Source organism: Hoplias malabaricus, chromosome 18 (assembly GCF_029633855.1).
Source record: "Hoplias malabaricus isolate fHopMal1 chromosome 18, fHopMal1.hap1, whole genome shotgun sequence".
Lineage (NCBI taxonomy): Eukaryota > Metazoa > Chordata > Actinopteri > Characiformes > Erythrinidae > Hoplias > Hoplias malabaricus.
This window is the reverse complement of record NC_089817.1, coordinates 34,352,644-34,365,143: the sequence shown is the minus strand read 5'-3', so window position 1 is coordinate 34,365,143 and position 12,500 is coordinate 34,352,644. Positions and strand designations below refer to the sequence as shown.

The window sequence follows — 12,500 nt, the reverse complement described above, 5'->3', positions numbered from 1 at the left end:
CTGAGCCTCGGTTAGACTCCACACAACCAGAGCGTGAAGCAGCCCCGCGAGCCACCGTTTTCTCATCGCAGTCTCCATCTCCTGTATCCACGGTCCGGCGCGCGGTGTCGTAGCGCGTGAATCATCGCAGGCTCAGGGAAGTCCTTTGTCTGCGGCGGGAAGGAGAGAATCTGTCCGCGCGCAGCCGCTGCTGGAGGCTGGAGCTCCTCTTGTGAGCGTAATGACACAACCGAGAGGGGAGGGAGTGGATCTCTTTGTGCTCTACTGGCTCCTCATTGGTGCAGGGGGAACCAATAGACTGAGAGGAGAAACACGCTGCTTTCTTAAAGAGACAGTGCGGCGTAAAGCAGCTGTGGAACTGAATGACACCGAGAAGACGGAGCGCAGACGGAGAAGTCGATAAAGGATGAATTTTAAAATCAAACACGGGTTCAAACACCATTTAAAATGTGGTGTAGGAGGAAACCGAACTGTTCATCAATAAAAATAATAATCTGAACATCAGCTTCACGAAGAAAGAGAGGGAAATATATTGGGAGGAGAAGGACTTTTATGGCGCACAACTTTCAGCACCACCACACTGGACAGCGCAAGTGCTCCACTGAGGCTTTATTACTGACAATAATAGGTCTCTCTCTCTCTCTCTCTCTCTCTCTCTCTCTCTCTCTCTCACACACACACACACACACACACACACACACACAGGTAGATTTTAATTTGGGCGTTAAAACAATTAATTTAAAATGTCTCTCATCAGTTCTTTAAACGAATAACTAATTGCTGTGTGTTTGTTGTGATGGTACTTTACACGTCACAGTCCACCTCTGTATTAAACACTGGTTACATACTGTTCTCTGCACACTTCCATTAGTTATACTTTTATTTCTGTAAATATTTTTACATTTTTCATTTTTATTTAATTTCTTAATGTTTGCTATATATTTGTTTATTTATTTATCTATTGCCCTGTGAAGGACTGGCGCCACCTCCAGGGTGTATTCCAGCCTTGCGCCCAATGATTCCAGGTAGGCTCTGGACCCACCGCGACCCTGAACTGGATAAGGGTTACAGATAATGAATGAATGAATGAATGAATGAATATTTATCTATTTGTTTATTTAAAGTCTGTACATTTTTTAAATATTTTTTTTTACCTTCATACATCTTTATATTCTTTTAATCTGTTTTTCTTATAAATCTTCATTTGACTTTGTTTTCTTTCCATGTGAGTGAGGGGTCACCGAAGGGGTCACTGCTGCCTGTGCTATGTCTGAGTCACTGTGTGTGACACAAAATCTGATTTGTCCTGGTGTGTTTTGAGTGACGTGTGCTCAGTGAAAAGTAGCTACAGAATCAACTGTACTGATAATTAATGAGTTGATGAGTTGAGCACCCTTACACCCCCCCCCCCCCCCACCACCACCACCTTCCTTCTACACACTGAAAAAACAAACAGAAATGAGGTTGTGATTTCTACAAAGAAACAAAGCACTGACTGCCACCAAAAAAGAGCTGTGGTTTTCTCAGTTGAAGTGACACAACCTCCCCCTGAATTTGAAGCTAAAACACTCGCAGACGTCATTAAATAACAACAGACTAAAGTTAAATGAGTGAATCACACACCTGTGACATCAGCAAACTTTAAAAGATCTCACTATGTAACTGTGTCACAGTGTGGTGAATTAGACAGATTTTACATGAATCTTTATATTTTGCTGCTTAAAAAGTACTTTCTTGTTGAGTTCAGTTTAAACCTTAACACCCAGAGCACAAACCCATGGCCTGTGTCTGACCCACACTCTCCATCCTCAAGCCCCACCTGTGCCACAAGGAGTGACCACATCTTTACCACCTGAGGGTCCCACAAACACCTCATCAGGGCCAAATGTCACCAGAGGTCAATGTTAGGGCCACATCCATTGTGCTATGTCCAGCAGAGCCAAGTCCTTCCCCAGACTGGGCCTGATCAATGGCACTACACCTCAGTGAGAACCCGCCCACATCCACAAGCTCTCTGGGAACATGAAGTCTAAACTGTGCCATGTGTGTTATACTTTCCTCTTTAAGCATTAAACTCAGGAAATAAACAGTTAGTGCGAAGAAACGTGTGTATTTCCTTTTAGAAAATAACCACAACATCAACAAATGATTTCAAAATGGACACCAAAGCATTTGCGTATGACTGTGTATAACTATCCCCACCACACACACACACACACACACACACACACACACACGTGTTTGATTGTTCCATGTGTGAGATGTAGACTTCCAGTGTGTCATTAGTGAGAAGGAAAAAGCAGCTCATGAAACACAGAGCAACAACTCAGGCTTTTCTTTTCCAGCACAAAAAATAATCCTCGTAGAACACACACCTGCTGCTAATGGCTTTTTCAACACACACTCACCTGCTGACACTCGAAGGTCCAGGTGCTGTCCGGCAGGGAGGCGTCCAGCACGTTGAGCGTGTCTGTAAAGTCCGTGGTGCTGCTGGGCTTGACCAGGGTGAAGTCACTGAACTCGGACATCGGAGAGAGGTAGGAGCCGAAGGACTGACTCTGAGACATCACGTCTCCCCCCAGCACCTCCACGTACTTAATGGGTCCGTCGGTGTTGAGCTGGATCTGCAGGTTTCTGTTGGGGGTCTTATATCCAGAGTCGCTCCGTCTGATACAGCAGCTGGAGCCGCCTCTGCTGCCTCGAGCACACTTCACCAACAGGATGAAGAAGGTCATCAAGCACAGCGAGGACACCGAGGCCAGAGCTACGATCAGGTACAGGGTGATCCTGCCGCTCCTCTTGTTCAGCTCCGGGCTTTTCTGCCGGGACTCGGAGACGGGCTCGTGAAAGCCGTCCTCTATCAGCACCTCCACGGTGACCGTGCTGGACTGCGCCGGTTCTCCGTTGTCCCTGATCTCTATCAGCAGTCTCTGAGAGGAGTCGTCCTGCTCCGAGACCGAGCGCTTAGTCCTCACCTCTCCCGTGTGGAAACTCACGCCGAACAGAGACGCGTCCGTGGCCTCCGCGAGCCGATAGGAGATCCAGGCGTTATGGCCCGAGTCCGCGTCCACCGCCGTCACCTTAGTCACGAGGTGTCCCGCTTTAGCGGAGCGGGGCATCCTCTGATGGGACACGGAGCCCAGGGCCGCGGAGGGGTAAATGACGGCGGGGGCGTTGTCGTTCTGGTCCACGATGAACACGTGGACCGTGGCGTTGCTGCTCAGAGACGGAGAGCCCTGATCTCTCGCCTGAACCTGGACCTTCAGCACCTTCATCTTCTCGTAGTCGAAGGAGCTCATGCTGAAGATGCTGCCGTTCTCAGAGTTGATGTAGAAGTAAGAGGAGACCGGGACGTCTTGTTTTTTGGATTCAATGATGGAGTAAACGATCTTAGCATTGTCCCCTGTGTCTAGATCCGAGGCAGACACTGATGACACCACTGTCCCTGGGGCACAGTTCTCTTTAACGTACACTGAGTACTCGGGCTTAGAGAAAACAGGGGGGTTGTCGTTCACGTCTAATATATTCACCTTTACTATGGTGCTTGTAAATAAAGGCGGAGACCCAGAGTCTGAGGCTTTAAGCTCAATGTTATATTCTGGGAACTGCTCGCGGTCTAATCTCCCGTCAGTCACCAGCGCATAGTGATTAGAAAATGTGGGCTTCAGTTTAAAAGGGTGGTTAGAAGACGTCGTCAAAGTTACATTTCCGTTTAAACCTGAATCTAGGTCTTTTACGTTTATTAAAGCCACCATGGTCCCGGCGGTGGCGTCCTCTCTCACAGGCTTGGGTGAGGAGGCTATGGAGATTTCTGGAGCGTTATCATTCACATCCACTACTGCCACCTGGACTCTACAATGACCTTCCATCACTGGGGTTCCTTTATCTTTAGCTCTTATGTCAAACTCAAAAGATTTACCGCTTTCATAATCAAGATCCTTGGACACTAGTAACTCACCAGTTTCTGAGTTGATGGCGAAGAAATTCTGAATAGCTTCAGACGTATGAGCCCCAAAGGAGTACTCTATCTGGCTATTCACCCCTTCATCCAGATCCTTTGCTTGTACAGTGAGTATCAGCGTCCCAGGAGCACAGTTCTCCATCACTTTAACCTCGTACAGGTCTTTCTCAAACACAGGAGCGTTGTCGTTAGCGTCCAGGATCCTCACTGTAATTTCCGCGCTCCCTGATCTGGGCGGATTTCCCCCGTCGATGGCGGTCAGAACGAGGCGGTGAACAGGCTGTTTCTCCCGGTCAAACGCTCTCTCCAGCACCAGCTCCGGGACCTTAGTCCCATCCTTGTTGTTCTTTAGATTCAAGGCGAAATGCTCGTTTTTACTTAAGGAATACGTGCGCAGCGCGTTAGATCCAACGTCAGGGTCCAGGGCGGGCTCTAAACGAAACCTGGCCCCCGTCAGTGTCGACTCTGCGACTTCTAAAACGTGGGAGCTCGAGAGGAACCGAGGAGAGTTGTCGTTAATATCCTGAATGTCCACCTCCACGCGGTAGAACTGCAGAGGGTCCTCGATGATGAGCTGCAGCGGCAGCACGCAGCTGGCGCTTTGTTCGCAGAGGCTCTCTCTGTCTATCACCTCCCTCACCGTCAGCTCGCCACTCCTCGAGTCCAGGCCGAAGAACTGCTCCCCGGACTCGGTCGCTATCCTCAGCCTGCGCTCGGCGAGCTCCGCCGCTCCGACGCTCAGATCTTTGGCGAGATTCCCGACGACGGAGCCCTCCTTCGACTCCTCGGGGATGGAGTAGCGCAGCTGGGCTCCGGTTGGGCTCCACAGCGCGGCGAAGCACACGAGCCGCAGCGCGGGCCACAGCCCGGCCCTCCTCCTCCTCGCAGTCCTCATTTCCGAAGGGGAACGGCGAGACAGAGTTCCGGAGACCCGCTGCTCATTTTACTCCCGTGAAAAATCCCAGCGGACGCTGATAACGTAAGCGCTGCCTCTGGCGCACATCCTCGCGCCTCTGAGCCTGTGCGCTGTGGCATTGTGCTCGAGCTGCGGCGGAGGGAGGGAGTGGATCTCTTTTGTGCAGATCAGCCTTCCATTGGTGGAGCGCGCGCCAATAGCGTGTGGCAGGGGCCAGAGCGTTTTCTTAAAGTCACAGTGCCTCTAATATGAGCCCAGAGAGAGAGAGAGAGAGAGAGAGAGTGGACGTGCCCAGGAGTCACGTGCTCTGCTACAGGAGTAGGTAAAGGACTTCGTTTCACAAGCTGACTGTATATTAATTAATTGATCAAAATATTAATAACGATGATAAAACGACTAATAATCATTAAAATCTTATTAGAAATATATTTGAATAATGACTAAAGTCGCAGCAGCAGGGTTCAGTTCGTTCTTCTTTTTAAACCGTGAGTGTTGTATTCCTCACTGATACTCCCTTGTTGTGTTACTTAAAAACGCCTTAAAGCAACACTATGTAGTATTTCTACCGCAATATTACAGCCTCAAAATCACTGTGATGCTCCACTGACCTCTAACAGAGAGAACAGAGCCTCTGTTGTAGCTACTCTGGGCTCAGCACCGCAGAAACTGCACTGTGTAACTTTTGAAAGAGGGTATGAAACCACACCCTAAATCAATGACACAAGCAGCTTTAATGATTTTAGTTATTTACTGTATGACTTTTTATAAACTTAAATTTATTAGTCTTTTTAAAAAATACCTGGTTTTTACAAATTCAAACCCAATAAATTCAAGACTCAAAAAAGACAAATCTCGGCCAGAGGTCAACCTGAGCTTCTCAGGAAAAGTAAACGTCCACAGAGAGATGGATCCTGGCTGAACTTCCTTCTGTTCCTTTTATCTACACAGCGTCTGTTTAACTTTAACTTTAACTTTAACTTTACACCAAACCCAGGACACAGCTCTGAATTTATTTATTTATTTCTCACCGATGTTACACTCTGCCACTGGACCTCCACCACACACAGCTTTAATCAGAGGCTTATACAGAAGTGTGAGTGGAAGAGGGACTGGGGGAAGTTCATATTTAATTAAAAACTAATAGTAACTCACACGTAGTAAAAAAGACTTTGTGACGTTTGAAATAAAGTTCAGATAAATTTAACATTTTTGAATGAAGTATTTACACAATTTTGTCGGAATAAAATGAACTGGGAAATGAATAGAATTTATTCCTATTTTATGAGTAACATCAAAGATCCAGAAAATGTCATAGATTTTACTCGTTGGAGGTGTTTAATTTTAAACACACTTCATACACAGCGCGTTCTGAAACTCGTGGACCCCAGCATCACTAGGTTCTGAACGTCCTCGGACTTCCCAAAGTGACCAGCTTTTTAATTATTAATAGAGAAACAACAATCTTTATCTAAAATTGTGTATTTAGTTTGAGGCGCTCTTAAATGTGGGGACACGACGCAGTTCTAAGCTACGCGTTTTTTAAGGTGGATCGGTGTGTTTGAGGGCGGGGAGGGGGGGGGGGTGTTTGTATGCGGATGAAGTTTAACTTGTCTGTAGGTTTTTAATTCACTGATTGAATTCCCAGAGACACTCATTTGTAACTCGAGGTGTTTAGTTTTGTATTAATTTCACTATCGTAGTTAGCCGTTCTCCGGAGTTTGGAGACATTTCCACCTTAAGAGATCCGAAAACGCAAAACCACGGAGCAGGACTAGAGTAATCCTCATTTCTGTTCGTGGTTTTTAAAGTTTGGAGTTCTTTTCGTTGCCTAAGAAACACCCGATGCCTCTGCTCTGAGCCGGAGAGAGACCTAGGTAACGGACCGGTTTCGAGCTCAGACTGGAGAGTTAGCAGATGGTGAGGAACAACGTATGATTAAAAAACAAAGTGTTTTTGTGATTACAATCCTGAATTACGGTTTTAAGAAGCTGGTGTTGTGCTTCCTGTAGTTTGCATGTTGTTTCATGTGTCTGTTGACGGTATAATGAAGCCATGACACGACGCTCAGTCTCTGTCAGACTACACTTTCAAACGGTCATTGCAGCACTAGCGCACTCTCACTTTATACACAGAGCTGCGTTTGAATAGAGTTCAGCAAATTACTGCACACCACGAAATCAGAGGCAAAGATTCGTCTGTTTACTAAACATTTAACATTTTACGTATTATGTTAACATTCCATACTCAATATATCAGAATGCATGTTTTCATAATATTGTGTAGGAACCTCGCTACATTTGTTTTTATTTTTAATCTCTTTGGTTTTCTGCTAAGTTTAAAAAAAAATCTCTTTCCCAATCTCATTTTCTCTTTTCGCGCCAAATACCCGATGGTTTCTGTTAAAGTAGACCCTTCAGATCACTCTGAATTTTTACTGCTGATGTTATTTCTGTGTCAGAAACGGTGTTATATTCACTGTTTAATTTCACTCGTTTGTGTTTTTTTTTTTTTTTTTTTTTTTTTTTTGTAGTGTTCGAAAATATGGCTCTCAGTTTACTGTGGATCTGAATCGTAAAACCAAATTCGCAAGTCCAATTCCAATAATTTCTATACAATGTTCGATTTCAGAGCTGTTATTAATTAATAATAGACATGTCTTTACTGAACCCAACACATTTTAACTGTTCATTTTATTAACATTTACGCCATTTTCTTGCTTAAATTGACTTCATTTATTCAATAAATGTTCATTAAAAGTTTGAAAATTAGAATCTCCTCATTAATATTATGTGTCACATTGTTTACAGTGGGTTCCCAGCGATGCCCTGACCACCTGCTGAATAAATAAACACAGCACAGACAGTAAGGGGATGTGTGGTTAGTAGATTATTACTTTGTTCTAACAGTGCTTCTGTGGCAGAGAGGATTTGGACACAACCCACACTCCTCTCTGCTCCTCCCACAAACACATGTTCTTCACAAGTGTAGAACCATTTCAAAGGGAAAGTAACGGGCTCCGAAGGTAATAGGTTTACTGTCAAGACGAAGTGTTACAACAAAGAAGTAATCTACAAACACACATTTAAATAAAGGCACCTGTGTTTAATGACATTAAAGATATCACCACTGAAGTGTATCAATGATCTGACACTTCTCGAGTAAAGAGTGTCATTTCTGTGCAGTGTCTTTTTTAAAAAAGAAGTTGGGAACAGCTCAACTGTGTGTAGTTCACTTCAGGGAAGACCTTGGGCTCTGGGCAGGAATTGGGGCGGTGTGACACTGCTCTGTGATTGATTAATGCTGCCCTGGATCTCTCTGTGGACGATTGCTTTTCCTGAGAAGCCCAGAGGTTGCCCTCTTTTTTAAGACCTGACTTTATGGGTTTGACTTTTTAAAATCTGCATTTTTAACTGTGAATGTTTATAATCTGATTTTTGTCAAATATTTTTGAATATTTCTCCACTTTAAATTTTCTAAATTCTGATTCAGATGCTTATGTCACTGATTTAACCCCGTACACTCCACCCTGGGCTTCAGGACAGCGCTGTGAATATGAATTACATATTCATGCAACTAACCCTAGCCCCACACATTGATACTAGACTCAACCTAGTGTTCCTTTAAAGAAAAAGTCATTTTTAAAACCCCTCTCACACATCAACAGAGCAGCAGTCCGCAGGATGAAAGGTCATTTACTCTGTGATTACGACTGGCCATGAACTCCCAGACAGTGTTTCTGAGCAGAACTCAGATCTAAACACATTCACTTCCAAGAAAACCTCTCTCCGAGAGAGAAACAAACAAACAGATCACATGACAAACCACGCACCAAACATGTGACCTGATCTAAACACAATAAACCCAACAGTGAAACCGAGGAACGTCTCTGAAGTTCATCTTTGGAAGCAGAACAATGACATCAGCAACTGATCACGAACCAAACAAAACCAATAACGCCATTTTCAACACACACTCACCTGCTGACACTCGAAGGTCCAGGTGCTGTCCGGCAGGGAGGCGTCCAGCACGTTGAGCGTGTCTGTAAAGTCCGTGGTGCTGCTGGGCTTGACCAGGGTGAAGTCACTGAACTCGGACATCGGAGAGAGGTAGGAGCCGAAGGATTGACTCTGAGACATCACGTCTCCCCCCAGCACCTCCACGTACTTAATGGGTCCGTCGGTGTTGAGCTGGATCTGCAGGTTTCTGTTGGGGGTCTTATATCCAGAGTCGCTCCGTCTGATACAGCAGCTGGAGCCGCCTCTGCTGCCTCGAGCACACTTCACCAACAGGATGAAGAAGGTCATCAAGCACAGCGAGGACACCGAGGCCAGAGCTACGATCAGGTACAGGGTGATCCTGCCGCTCCTCTTATTCAGCTCCGGGCTTTTCTGCCGGGACTCGGAGACGGGCTCGTGAAAGCCGTCCTCTATCAGCACCTCCACGGTGACCGTGCTGGACTGCGCCGGTTCTCCGTTGTCCCTGATCTCTATCAGCAGTCTCTGAGAGGAGTCGTCCTGCTCCGAGACCGAGCGCTTAGTCCTCACCTCTCCCGTGTGGAAACTCACGCCGAACAGAGACGCGTCCGTGGCCTCCGCGAGCCGATAGGAGATCCAGGCGTTATGGCCCGAGTCCGCGTCCACCGCCGTCACCTTAGTCACGAGGTGTCCCGCTTTAGCGGAGCGGGGCATCCTCTGATGGGACACGGAGCCCAGGGCCGCGGAGGGGTAAATGACGGCGGGGGCGTTGTCGTTCTGGTCCACGATGAACACGTGGACCGTGGCGTTGCTGCTCAGAGACGGAGAGCCCTGATCTCTCGCCTGAACCTGGACCTTCAGCACCTTCATCTTCTCGTAGTCGAAGGAGCTCATGCTGAAGATGCTGCCGTTCTCAGAGTTGATGTAGACGTAGGAGGAGATGGGGACGTCCTGAACTCTGGAGTCCAGAAGTGAGTAGGTGATCTTGGCGTTGTGGCCCAGGTCTGGGTCGTGCGCTGATACAGAGCAGAGTATTGACCCGAGAGCAGCGTTTTCCTGGGTGTAAACTGTGTATGACCTCTGAGAGAAGACGGGAGGGTTATCATTGACGTCAGAAACGGTGATTTTAAGGGTATTTTGAGAAGTCCGTGGTGGGGAACCTGAATCAATGGCGTTTAATGTGAGCTGGTACTCTGGGAAAGCCTCTCGATCTAGAGGACCGTTTGTGACCAATGAGTAGTGGTTGGAGAGGGACGGGCTGAGCTTAAAGGGAGATCCAGGAGCCAGGGTGAGATTTACTCTCCCGTTCTGACCAGAGTCCACGTCCCTCGCGCTGATGAGAGCGATCACGGTGTTCACCGAGGCGTTTTCGGGCACTGGGCTGGACAGGGAGGTGATGACGATGTCCGGGTCGTTGTCGTTCATGTCGTTGACACTGATTTTCACGCTACAGTGGCCTTCCATCTGTGGGTTCCCTCTGTCCCTGGCCAGGACGTCAAACTTATGCAAATTAGCTTGTTCATAGTCCAGCAGCCCTTTCACACTAATCACGCCGGTCTTCGGGTTGATTTCAAACACGGACTTTAACGCATCGGATGTTTTGTCCGCAAAGAAGTACTCCACCTCCCCATTGGGCCCTTCATCTAAATCCACAGCGCTTACCTTCATGACGTCATTTCCCACCAGCTGGTTCTCATCTACAGCTGCTTCGTAAAACGACTTCTCAAACTGGGGGGCGTTGTCATTATTATCCAGAACCACAACGGTGATCTCGCACGTGCCAGATCTGACCGGATTCCCGCCGTCAACCGCGGTGAGTATGAGCTTGTGAACCGCCTGCTTCTCCCGGTCCAGGGGTTTGTCCAGAACCAGCTCCGGGATTTTAATTCCATCTTGGGTTTTTACATTCAACACAAAATGCTTGTTCCTGTCCAGACTGTAGGACTGTAGAGAGTTCGACCCCACGTCCGGGTCCTCCGCACTGTCCAGGAGGAACTTAGCGCCGGGGGTGATAGACTCGGGGACGTTCAGAGTGCGTTCCCGCGAGTTAAACCCGGGCGCGTTGTCGTTGATGTCCTGGATCTCCACCTCCACTCGGTGCAGCTGCAGAGGGTTTTCAACCACAGCCTCCAGAGGCAGCACGCACGGCACGCGCTGCCCGCACAGGCTTTCTCTGTCCATCTGCTCATTCACAACGAGCTCGCCCTTCTCCGCAGACACGCTGAAGTACTGCTTACCTGACCCCGAGGCTATTCTCAGCCTGCGATCTGCCGCCGCGGACACGTCCAGAACCAGGTCTTTAGCGATATTCCCGACCACGGATCCCGCCCTCAGCTCCTCGGGGATGGTGTAGCGCGTCTGCGCCTCGAGGGGACTCCACAAGAGGATGAGAGGAAGGACAAAACAGCAGCAAATATCCCTCCGCGAAAGCACTATAATCCCCATCGTGTCTCGGAGGCGTCCGAACATCATCCGAATTTCTGCAGGAGACAAAGGCAGCATCCGAACCGCCGCCGCGAGGGCATGTTCCCAACCGGAGGAAGAGCCTCTTTTGTTGGGAAGCGGATTCAGCTCTGAGCCCCAGCGGCAGCACAGAGGAGGGAGGGAGTGGATCTCTTTTGTACAAATCTGCACGCCATTGGTGCAGCAAACATCAGCCAGGACCAATCAGCTTCACTCTCAGTCTTAAAGGCACACACAGCTCTCTATGTGAAGAGAGTGAGCAGTGAGAAATGAATGAGTCTGAGACTGAGACACCACCAGCAGAAATGAGCAAAGGGGAAGAAAAAAAAAATAAAAATAGACAGCTACACAACTCCAGAAAGTCCAGAAAATAATACAAATATTGATATTTATATTTATATATTTTACAAAATAATATATTATCTGTTTTAGTACAGTATTTAATAATAATAATAATAATAATAACAATTGTATTTTTACCATTATTATTATTATTATTATTATTATTTTTAATATTAATATTGTTGTTGCTGCTCAGTCTAATAATGATTACAGTAGGACAGTGTTGTGTCTTGATGCACAGGCTCTGGTCTATAGCTGCCGTCATGTGGTCAAAGAGGGGAAAAGCAGCAAAGACGTGCTCACAGAGAAAGAAGGGAGGGAGGGAGGAAGAGAGAGAGACAGAGTGAGAGAAGGGAGGGGTAGAGAGAGCGAGAGAGAGAGAGAGTGAGAGAAGCTAACAGAAACACGAGCGATTTGTCAGAGAAATCTGCATAAAATAAATAAAGATTTGCTGTGTGTTGTGTTTATTCAGATCTCATGAAATAAACATTAAAATGCTCAGAGACAGAGGAATCAACCACCGGCTCCAACACCAAGAGAGACACAGAGAGAGAAAGAGCAGGAGAGCGGGGAGTTTCAGCACCACCGCAGTGGACAGCGCCACACAGGCGGCGAGGAGGTGTAGTGCACTCGGGAAATATCTGGCCGTTACTGCACAGAGAAAATGCTGCAGAGGAACCGCGCACGTTTCTGGGAGATATATATGAGTGAAGTCTTTCTCAGAGACGTAGAAGAAGGAGAAACTAAAGAGACATTCTTCGTCTTCAGGTGAGAATGAGACGCACGGGCAGAGGTCCAGTGAGACGTGTCGAGGACAAGTTTAAAAAGAAGGACTGGATGAAAA

General features: G+C 47.2%; 4 protein-coding genes across 8 annotated transcripts in view; all 4 read right to left on the bottom strand.

Moving 5' to 3' along the window:
* The window catches only part of LOC136675085 (protocadherin gamma-C5-like), a 2,514-nt gene extending 2,448 nt beyond the window's left edge, over positions 1–66 (bottom strand). The window contains exon 1 of the mRNA XM_066651496.1: positions 1–66. This exon is cut by the window's left edge and continues 2,448 nt beyond it. Coding sequence (XP_066507593.1) covers positions 1–66 — 66 coding nt within the window.
* Positions 1–12,500, bottom strand: part of LOC136675096 (protocadherin gamma-C5-like) — a 64,061-nt gene that overhangs the window by 31,238 nt on the left and 20,323 nt on the right. The gene's annotated exons all lie outside the window — the stretch shown is intronic.
* On the bottom strand, positions 1,695–5,134 carry LOC136674958 (protocadherin gamma-C5-like). Its single transcript, XM_066651297.1, has one exon. It carries the CDS (start codon positions 4,854–4,856, stop codon positions 2,394–2,396), a length of 2,463 nt encoding a protein of 820 aa, XP_066507394.1. The 5' UTR covers positions 4,857–5,134; the 3' UTR covers positions 1,695–2,393.
* On the bottom strand, positions 8,799–11,375 carry pcdh1g22 (protocadherin 1 gamma 22). Its single transcript, XM_066651434.1, has one exon. The coding sequence runs from the start codon at positions 11,351–11,353 to the stop codon at positions 8,840–8,842; it is 2,514 nt and encodes an 837-aa protein (XP_066507531.1). The 5' UTR covers positions 11,354–11,375; the 3' UTR covers positions 8,799–8,839.

What these genes read in the sequence shown, in the direction of transcription:
- LOC136674958 (XM_066651297.1), bottom strand. Translation starts at nt 4,856, where the DNA reads ATGAGGACTGCGAGGAGGAGGAGGGCCGGGCTGTGGCCCGCGCTGCGG.
- pcdh1g22 (XM_066651434.1), bottom strand. Translation starts at nt 11,353, where the DNA reads ATGCTGCCTTTGTCTCCTGCAGAAATTCGGATGATGTTCGGACGCCTC.